This window comes from Telmatherina bonti, assembly GCF_933228915.1.
Source record: "Telmatherina bonti genome assembly, chromosome: 2".
NCBI classification, from domain to species: domain Eukaryota; kingdom Metazoa; phylum Chordata; class Actinopteri; order Atheriniformes; family Telmatherinidae; genus Telmatherina; species Telmatherina bonti.
The window spans coordinates 45141745-45152147 of NC_136620.1; the positions used below are offsets into that span (position 1 = coordinate 45141745).

The window sequence follows — 10403 nt, forward strand, 5'->3', positions numbered from 1 at the left end:
GGACGTAAACTACAGACGTACGCTACGTAGGACCTGGGACGTAGACTACAGACGTACGCTACGTAGGACCTGTGACGTAAACTACAGACGTACGCTACGTAGGACCTGGGACGTAGACTACAGACGTACGCTACGTAGGACCTGGGACGTAGACTACAGATGTACGCTACGTAGGACCTGGGACGTAGACTACAGATGTACGCTACGTAGGACCTCGAACGTAGACTACAGATGTACGCTACGTAGGACCTGGAAAGTAGAGTGCAGACGTACGCTACGTAGCACCTGGGACGTAGAGTGCAGACGTACGCTATGTAGGACCTGGGACGTAGAGTGCAGACGTACGCTACGTAGGACCTGGGAAGTAGACTAAAGACGTTCGCTACGTAGGACCTCGAACGTAGACTACAGACGTACGCTACGTAGGACCTGGGACATAGACTATAGATGTACGCTACGTAGGACCTGGGACGTAGACTACAGATGTACGCTACGTAGGACCTGGGACGTAGAGTGCAGACGTACGCTACGTAGGACCTGGGAAGTAGACTAAAGACGTTCGCTACGTAGGACCTCGAACGTAGACTACAGACGTACGCTACGTAGGACCTGGGACGTAGACTACAGACGTACGCTACGTAGGACCTGGGACGTAGAGTGCAGACGTACGCTACGTAGGACCTGGGAAGTAGACTACAGATGTACGCTACGTAGGACCTGGGACGTAGACTACAGACGTACGCTACGTAGGATCACGAATGTAGACTACAGATGTACGCTACGTAGGACCTGGGAAGTAGACTACAGACGTACGCTACGTAGGACCTGGGACGTAGACTACAGATGTACGCTACGTAGGACCTGGGACGTAGACTACAGATGTACGCTACGTAGGACCTGGGAAGTAGACTACAGATGTACGCTACGTAGGACCTGGGAAGTAGAGTGCAGACGTACGCTATGTAGGACCTGGGACGTAGAGTGCAGACGTACGCTACGTAGGACCTGGGAAGTAGACTACAGACGTACGCTACGTAGGATCTCGGACGTAGACTACAGACTTACGCTACGTAGGACCTGGGACGTAGACTACAGACGTACGCTACGTGGGACCTGGGACGTAGACTACAGATGTACGCTACGTAGGACCTGGGACATAGACTACAGACGTACGCTACGTAGGACCTGGGACGTAAACTACAGACGTACGCTACGTAGGACCTGGGACGTAGACTACAGACGTACGCTACGTAGGACCTGGGATGTAGACTACAGACGTACGCTACGTAGGACCTGTGACGTAAACTACAGACGTACGCTACGTAGGACCTGGGACGTAGACTACAGACGTACGCTACGTAGGACCTGGGACGTAGACTACAGATGTACGCTACGTAGGACCTGGGACGTAGACTACAGATGTACGCTACGTAGGACCTGGGACGTAGACTACAGATGTACGCTACGTAGGACCTGGGACGTAGACTACAGATGTACGCTACGTAGGACCTCGAACGTACACTACAGATGTACGCTACGTAGGACCTGGGAAGTAGAGTGCAGACGTACGCTATGTAGGACCTGGGACGTAGAGTGCAGACGTACGCTACGTAGGACCTGGGAAGTAGACTACAGACGTACGCTACGTAGGATCTCGGACGTAGACTACAGACGTACGCTACGTGGGACCTGGGACGTAGACTACAGATGTACGCTACGTAGGACCTGGGACATAGACTACAGACGTACGCTACGTAGGACCTGGGACGTAAACTACAGACGTACGCTACGTAGGACCTGGGACGTAGACTACAGACGTACGCTACGTAGGACCTGTGACGTAAACTACAGACGTACGCTACGTAGGACCTGGGACGTAGACTACAGACGTACGCTACGTAGGACCTGGGACGTAGACTACAGATGTACGCTACGTAGGACCTCGAACGTAGACTACAGATGTACGCTACGTAGGACCTGGAAAGTAGAGTGCAGACGTACGCTACGTAGGACCTGGGACGTAGAGTGCAGACGTACGCTATGTAGGACCTGGGACGTAGAGTGCAGACGTACGCTACGTAGGACCTGGGAAGTAGACTAAAGACGTTCGCTACGTAGGACCTCGAACGTAGACTACAGACGTACGCTACGTAGGACCTGGGACGTAGACTATAGATGTACGCTACGTAGGACCTGGGACGTAGACTACAGATGTACGCTACGTAGGACCTGGGACGTAGAGTGCAGACGTACGCTACGTAGGACCTGGGAAGTAGACTAAAGACGTTCGCTACGTAGGACCTCGAACGTAGACTACAGACGTACGCTACGTAGGACCTGGGACGTAGACTACAGACGTACGCTACGTAGGACCTGGGACGTAGAGTGCAGACGTACGCTACGTAGGACCTGGGAAGTAGACTACAGATGTACGCTACGTAGGACCTCGAACGTAGACTACAGACGTACGCTACGTAGGACCTCGGACGTAGAGTGCAGACGTACGCTACGTAGGACCTGGGACGTAGAGTGCAGACGTATGCTACGTAGGACCTGGGACGTAGAGTGCAGACGTACGCTACGTAGGACCTGGGACGTAGACTACAGACGTACGCTACGTGGGACCTGGGACGTAGACTACAGATGTACGCTACGTAGGACCTGGGACATAGACTACAGACGTACGCTACGTAGGACCTGGGACGTAAACTACAGACGTACGCTACGTAGGACCTGGGACGTAGACTACAGACGTACGCTACGTAGGACCTGGGATGTAGACTACAGACGTACGCTACGTAGGACCTGTGACGTAAACTACAGACGTACGCTACGTAGGACCTGGGACGTAGACTACAGACGTACGCTACGTAGGACCTGGGACGTAGACTACAGATGTACGCTACGTAGGACCTGGGACGTAGACTACAGATGTACGCTACGTAGGACCTGGGACGTAGACTACAGATGTACGCTACGTAGGACCTGGGACGTAGACTACAGATGTACGCTACGTAGGACCTCGAACGTACACTACAGATGTACGCTACGTAGGACCTGGGAAGTAGAGTGCAGACGTACGCTATGTAGGACCTGGGACGTAGAGTGCAGACGTACGCTACGTAGGACCTGGGAAGTAGACTACAGACGTACGCTACGTAGGATCTCGGACGTAGACTACAGACGTACGCTACGTGGGACCTGGGACGTAGACTACAGATGTACGCTACGTAGGACCTGGGACATAGACTACAGACGTACGCTACGTAGGACCTGGGACGTAAACTACAGACGTACGCTACGTAGGACCTGGGACGTAGACTACAGACGTACGCTACGTAGGACCTGTGACGTAAACTACAGACGTACGCTACGTAGGACCTGGGACGTAGACTACAGACGTACGCTACGTAGGACCTGGGACGTAGACTACAGATGTACGCTACGTAGGACCTCGAACGTAGACTACAGATGTACGCTACGTAGGACCTGGAAAGTAGAGTGCAGACGTACGCTACGTAGGACCTGGGACGTAGAGTGCAGACGTACGCTATGTAGGACCTGGGACGTAGAGTGCAGACGTACGCTACGTAGGACCTGGGAAGTAGACTAAAGACGTTCGCTACGTAGGACCTCGAACGTAGACTACAGACGTACGCTATGTAGGACCTGGGACGTAGACTATAGATGTACGCTACGTAGGACCTGGGACGTAGACTACAGATGTACGCTACGTAGGACCTGGGACGTAGAGTGCAGACGTACGCTACGTAGGACCTGGGAAGTAGACTAAAGACGTTCGCTACGTAGGACCTCGAACGTAGACTACAGACGTACGCTACGTAGGACCTGGGACGTAGACTACAGACGTACGCTACGTAGGACCTGGGACGTAGAGTGCAGACGTACGCTACGTAGGACCTGGGAAGTAGACTACAGATGTACGCTACGTAGGACCTCGAACGTAGACTACAGACGTACGCTACGTAGGACCTCGGACGTAGAGTGCAGACGTACGCTACGTAGGACCTGGGACGTAGAGTGCAGACGTATGCTACGTAGGACCTGGGACGTAGAGTGCAGACGTACGCTACGTAGGACCTGGGACGTAGAGTGCAGATGTACGCTACGTAGGACCTGGGACGTAGACTACAGACGTACGCTACGTAGGACCTGGGACGTAGACTACAGATGTACGCTACGTAGGACCTGGGACATAGACTACAGACGTACGCTACGTAGGACCTGTGACGTAAACTACAGACGTACGCTACGTAGGACCTGGGACGTAGACAACAGACGTACGCTACGTAGGACCTGGGACGTAGACTACAGACGTACGCTACGTAGGACCTGGGACGTAGACTACAGACGTACGCTACGTAGGACCTGGGACGTAGACTACAGACGTACGCTACGTAGGACCTGGGAAGTAGACTACAGACGTACGCTACGTAGGACCTGGGACGTAGACTAAAGACGTACGGTACGTAGGACCTGGGACGTAAACAACAGATATACGTTACGTAGGACCTGGGACATAGACTACAGACGTACGGTACGTAGGATCTCGGACGTAGACTAAAGACGTACGGTACGTAGGACCTGGGACGTAAACAACAGATATACGTTACGTAGGACCTGGGACATAGACTACAGATGTACGCTACGTAGTACCTGGGACGTAGACTACAGACGTACGCTACGTAGGACCTGGGAAGTAGACTACAGACGTACGCTACGTAGGATCTCGGACGTAGACTAAAGACGTACGGTACGTAGGACCTGGGACGTAAACAACAGATATACGTTACATAGGACCTGGGACATAGACTACAGATGTACGCTACGTAGTACCTGGGACGTAGACTACAGACGTACGCTACGTAGGATCACGAATGTAGACTACAGATGTACGCTACGTAGGACCTGGGAAGTAGACTAAAGACGTTCGCTACGTAGGACCTGGGACGTAGAGTGCAGACGTACGCTACGTAGGACCTGGGACGTAGAGTGCAGATGTACGCTACGTAGGACCTGGGACGTAGAGTGCAGACGTACGCTACGTAGGACCTGGGACGTAGAGTGCAGACGTACGCTACATAGGACCTGGGACGTAGACTACAGATGTACGCTACGTAGGACCTGGGACGTAGACTACAGATGTACGCTACGTAGGACCTGGGACGTAGAGTGCAGACGTACGCTATATAATACTTCTGACAGTGTCAGAAATATTGGTGCAGCACCATGGCGCGAGGAGCCCGGCCGGATACTGCGGGGGTAGTGATGGAAGGCGGACAGGAAGGTATGTGCAGTCGAGGAGGCGAATGGGGGGTGATAAGACCGACTCACATCAGTGGAGCGGTCTCCAGCGTAGTACCAGATGTCGTCCACCATGGTGGACAGGTGCTTCAGGCTTTGCGGGATGTTGTGAGGAAGCAGCAGGATGCTCATCGCCTAAAGACAAACATGCAAAGTGAAGAATGAAGAAGTGGTGTCCTGGCACACAGAAAGCCAGGTTTTTGTGCTGGGAACAAGTAGGAATGTTTACCTGCGGCCATGTTTCGATATAGGGGATGTACATCCGTAGCCTAGTCTCCACAGTGTCGCGGAGAAACTCAGAGGTCTTCTTTCTCCTGTAAATGCAGCTGAAAGTTCATTTCACAGGTAAATCTGTGAAACCAGCTTTTATTTTCATATCTGAATGTTTTCTCTGGTCCTGATTTAAAGCAGAGACTCCTGGAAAAACAACCTGATGCTTTCATCCAAGCAGGAAGCGTTTTATCGCGACCGTGATGAGCTTCCATGTGTCTGCCGCTTCCATAATAATGCTTTGGGACAACGGGACACATTTCAGACAACCACCACTCAGAACCGCATAGACGGTGTCATTTTAGTTTTCTCAGGCTCTGACAACAAACTTTTAGACTTTCATGTTTTTGCAAATATTACAAAAGATCATCTCAAATTTATCTTGGAATTTAACCATCATCAACTTTCTGGATTTAAAGATGTCCAAGGATGACCATGGTCTTCCCACACCTCAATTTTCCAAAAAGATATTGACCGCATGTAAACAGCTTCTATCCCTTCGCTTATCAACCATGTCCATCATGTTTATATTATATTCATATTCAGTTATTCATTACAGTAATGAAGCTTAATAAATATATAAAAAACTTTTTTTCTGAGAAACTGAGATCAGACAGTTATCAGTCCTTACAGGAGGTCTTGTTTTCTGTTAACTCGTTGATTCCAGAATAAAACATAAAATGAGGTGATTTTGTCAACTTCTAAACTGTTTACACAATAAATCCCAAAACTTTACGGATGTTTATGTTTATCTGATGTTCTGCTTCGTCCTGGTAAATTTAGACGTTGAATCTTCTGCCTGACTATGAATTAAAGACTAAAACCGTGAAATCTCTGTATGTGGGGCGTGTCTGTGGTCAAACAGGCTCTGGATGTGGGGCGTGTCTGTGGTCAAACAGGCTCTGGATGTGGGGCGTGTCTGTGGTCAAACGGGCTCTGGATGTGGGGCGTGTCTGTGGTCAAACGGGCTCTGGATGTGGGGCGTGTCTGTGGTCAAACGGGCTCTGGATGTGGGGCGTGTCTGTGGTCAAACGGGCTCTGGATGTGGGGCGTGTCTGTGGTCAAACGGGCTCTGGATGTGGGGCGTGTCTGTGGTCAAACGGGCTCTGGATGTGGGGCGTGTCTGTGGTCAAACGGCCTCTGGATGTGGGGCGTGTCTGTGGTCAAACGGGCTCTGGATGTGGGGCGTGTCTGTGGTCAAACGGGCTCTGGATGTGGGGCGTGTCTGTGGTCAAACGGCCTCTGGATGTGGGGCGTGTCTGTGGTCAAACGGGCTCTGGATGTGGGGCGTGTCTGTGGTCAAACGGGCTCTGGATGTGGGGCGTGTCTGTGGTCAAACGGGCTCTGGATGTGGGGCGTGTCTGTGGTCAAACGGGCTCTGGATGTGGGGCGTGTCTGTGGTCAAACGGGCTCTGGATGTGGGGCGTGTCTGTGGTCAAACGGGCTCTGGATGTGGGGCGTGTCTGTGGTCAAACGGGCTCTGGATGTGGGGCGTGTCTGTGGTCAAACGGGCTCTGGATGTGGGGCGTGTCTGTGGTCAAACGGCCTCTGGATGTGGGGCGTGTCTGTGGTCAAACGGCCTCTGGATGTGGGGCGTGTCTGTGGTCAAACGGGCTCTGGATGTGGGGCGTGTCTGTGGTCAAACGGCCTCTGGATGTGGGGCGTGTCTGTGGTCAAACGGGCTCTGGATGTGGGGCGTGTCTGTGGTCAAACGGGCTCTGGATGTGGGGCGTGTCTGTGGTCAAACGGGCTCTGGATGTGGGGACGGCTGGATTGCGTACTCGGCCTGACCCAGCTGCAGCTGGTCGTGCTGCTCAGACAGGACCTCCGTCAGCTGAGCGTTGCAGCGAGCGATGAAATGCAGGACCAGGTCTCCGGCACCGTTGTAGAACATCCCCGAGGACGCAGAGGACAAACCTAGAGACTGGGAGCGACAGCCGACGTTTCAGGACTTCACTGGAATCACAAGGAAACTCCAAAATTTTGTAAATGCAAAGTTAAACCAGAAACACAAGAAGATTCATAAATCGACCGTTAAAAATGGACTGACATTTTATTTTAATCAGTTTATGTTTGGAATGATGCTGGAGTTGTCATCTTTCCCAGTGGAACCACTGCATGAGGAAACACTGGCTTTCTATTTTCCTTAAAGACAAAATATTAAGAATTAATCAGAAATCAGTCTTTAATTCCCCCGATGACCAGTGGACACATTTTAACGGCGTGCCCACCCCCTGGCCTGGTTGCTGTCCGTTTCACCAGCTGGAGACCTTCCTGATCCCTCTCTTCCTTCCAACCTGACCTTGTGTTGAAGTGGTCCGACGTGCTGAAATGGGAATCAGACTGAAACCGGTTTAGACTCACCTCAGCTCCGGCTGCGATGGCCTCCACGGACCAGCCATGCTGAGGGACAAACTCCAGCGCCGCCGTCAGGATCCGAGCCTGAAGCTGCTCCTCCGTCTCGTAGTCCTCGTCCTGGTCTTCGCTCTGGCCACTTCACAGAGAAACAGAGTTCTGAGGATGGGACGGTGTTCGGGAGGAGGAACGAAGCCTTCCTGCTGACTGACCTGCTGGCGGTTTCTGCTGCTGGATCAGGGTCCTGCTGGGAAGCGGCGTGCGCGGACGGAGCCTGGTCGTGCTCATGGTACGTCGTGGAGGAGGACGAGGGTTTGTCCTGCAGCCTCAGCGCTGCGCAGTGGAAGCTTCGTCTCAGGCTGCTGCACGGCGGCGGCGCTGCTGCCGGGAAGGAAACTCTCTGATCAGCTCCTGGTTGATCAATAACAGGCATCAAATACATTTCTAGAAGAATATTTCACACGACCAGTTTTCTCTCACAAAACAAACTCAAACTGAGGACGTGAAAACAGCACAATGATATATATCGTCACCGGAGCCCTAACCCTCCAGCGAGTGGCAACGCTCCCATCGCCGCCTACAGAACGAACGTGGAAGTCACGTGGTTCATGGAGCAACCGATTGGTCCGCCGACCGTCATTCAGTTTCGCTGTTTTGGAAGCATTTTCCAGGTAAGTGAAATGACGACAGTGTTTGGTGTCGTGCGTCATTACCTAAATATCCTGCAACAAATCAAGTCAACTGTGTTATTAGAATTGGCCCAGTTTAAGTTTATTAGTTGTGTAATTAACCAGCTAGTGGTAGTTTAAACTGCGGTTAGTTAACAGCAACCAGACTCCAGACGACATCAGTAAATCTGTTTTCATCATGATTTTATTGCAGTTATCAGCTGTTTGTTCGCATGGAAAGATTTTGTTGGATTGTAGATTTATCCTTTGGTGATGGCTGAATTAGTTTCCCTGGTTTTAATTCCTGCTTGTAAACTAGACATTATAATATGAACTACAGACAGAACTTTTTTACTGAGACTAATGAGGTGAATTTAGTTGGAGTTTTACATCCATGAAGAGATAAAGTCTCAGCAGCATGGATGCAGAGACAGCCTGGTCCTGCTGGAGAAATCTGCATGTTCTGAGTTAAATAAGAAATATTTGATGGTATTAATGTGTGTTTAATGTTTTCCAGTGGATGTCAGAGCCTGGTGAACCTCCAGGTTTCCTCTGTCTGATGTAGTTTTCCAGTCTTTTCCATCTTCTGCATCAACATGAAACCTAGAAATGTGTTGCTGCTCCAGTAAGACCAGTCACATCCTCAGATAGCTTCCCAGTTCCTCCCAGCAGCTCCGCGTTGCCGTGGTTACCTTCTCATCCAGCCTGCACACAGTCAGACTGTCAAGTTATACTGTATAAAAATGTTTTATTGTTGTCTGTTTGATTGAAAGTTGAGTTTATTAAGACGTGATAAACTGATTTAATGTTAGTAACATCTTTAAAATGATTTATTAAGATCCTCTCTGCCATTCAGCTCATTTCCCATCTGACACCAGTTAGAACAGACTGACTGACTGGTTTCCATTGCTGGAGCGTTTGGAGACTGCAAATCCTGAAGTAAACCCTATATATATATATATATATATATATATATATATATATATATATATATATATATATATATGTGTGTGTGTGTGTGTGTGTGTGTGTGTGTGTGTATAAAAGATCGTTAAATATAGTCAGCAGATTTATTTTCTGGTGTGTTTACCATCTCGTTCCTGTTGATGATAAATTTCGTCTCTGCTGCTTCCAAAAATAAAGCTTTGATAAATTTTATAGACAGTATAGTAATCAATACACATTATTGGGCAATACTGAGGGTAAAGTGGGAGGAAAATTGATGTATTTGCGCCGCCTACCGCCAGAAACCCACTAAAATGGACTGACGGCGCTGAGTTGTTTGGAACTACTGAGAGCTACATGAACCACATGACCGCATGTCGGCGAGTTCAGAGTGTCGTAACTCTTTTACTACGTGGCTCTGGTCAGGAACCACGTGATGCTGCAGGTTTCTGTCCTTCACTTTCCTTTACTTTGCAGCAGCAGTCTGTCTAAATGCAGAGAAACTGCCTCCTGTAAAGTCATGAACCTGAAGAATAATCCAGTTCTCACCGCAGCCCAGCCCCCGCAAACCCCGCAGGAGCCCTCTGACCCGCACGAGCCCTCCAACGCCTCTCAGGAACGCCGCCATGTCCAGCTGCTTCACAGTTACGTCATGAAAATGCGACGCTATATACCGGAAGTCCTGCCGAAGCGGAGTACACTAACAAAACAAAAGTTCAATCATCAAATAAATATTCTTAAATTGTTTTTTAATAAAGAAAAGTACATTTATGTGCCTGAAGTACTTATTATTTTCAGTATGATGTGTGTTAACGCTACAGTTTCTCTTTTCTGAGACAT

General features: G+C 50.2%; 1 protein-coding gene across 2 annotated transcripts in view; it reads right to left on the minus strand.

Annotated features, from left to right (window-relative positions):
* Positions 1-10210, minus strand: part of coq9 (coenzyme Q9 homolog) — a 53299-nt gene extending 43089 nt beyond the window's left edge. Inside the window, exons 1-6 of one of the 2 annotated variants that reach the window (XM_079248106.1) lie at positions 10113-10210; positions 8163-8361; positions 7960-8089; positions 7377-7519; positions 5555-5639; positions 5356-5460 (exon numbers count right to left, since the gene is read on the minus strand). In XM_079248106.1, the coding sequence (XP_079104232.1) occupies positions 5356-5460; positions 5555-5639; positions 7377-7519; positions 7960-8089; positions 8163-8361; positions 10113-10191 (741 nt within the window). In that variant the 5' untranslated portion in view covers positions 10192-10210. The remainder of the gene's footprint in view (positions 1-5355; positions 5461-5554; positions 5640-7376; positions 7520-7959; positions 8090-8162; positions 8362-10112) is intronic. The other variant, XM_079248107.1, reaches the window with a different exon arrangement.
* Between the last annotated feature and the right edge of the window lie 193 nt (positions 10211-10403).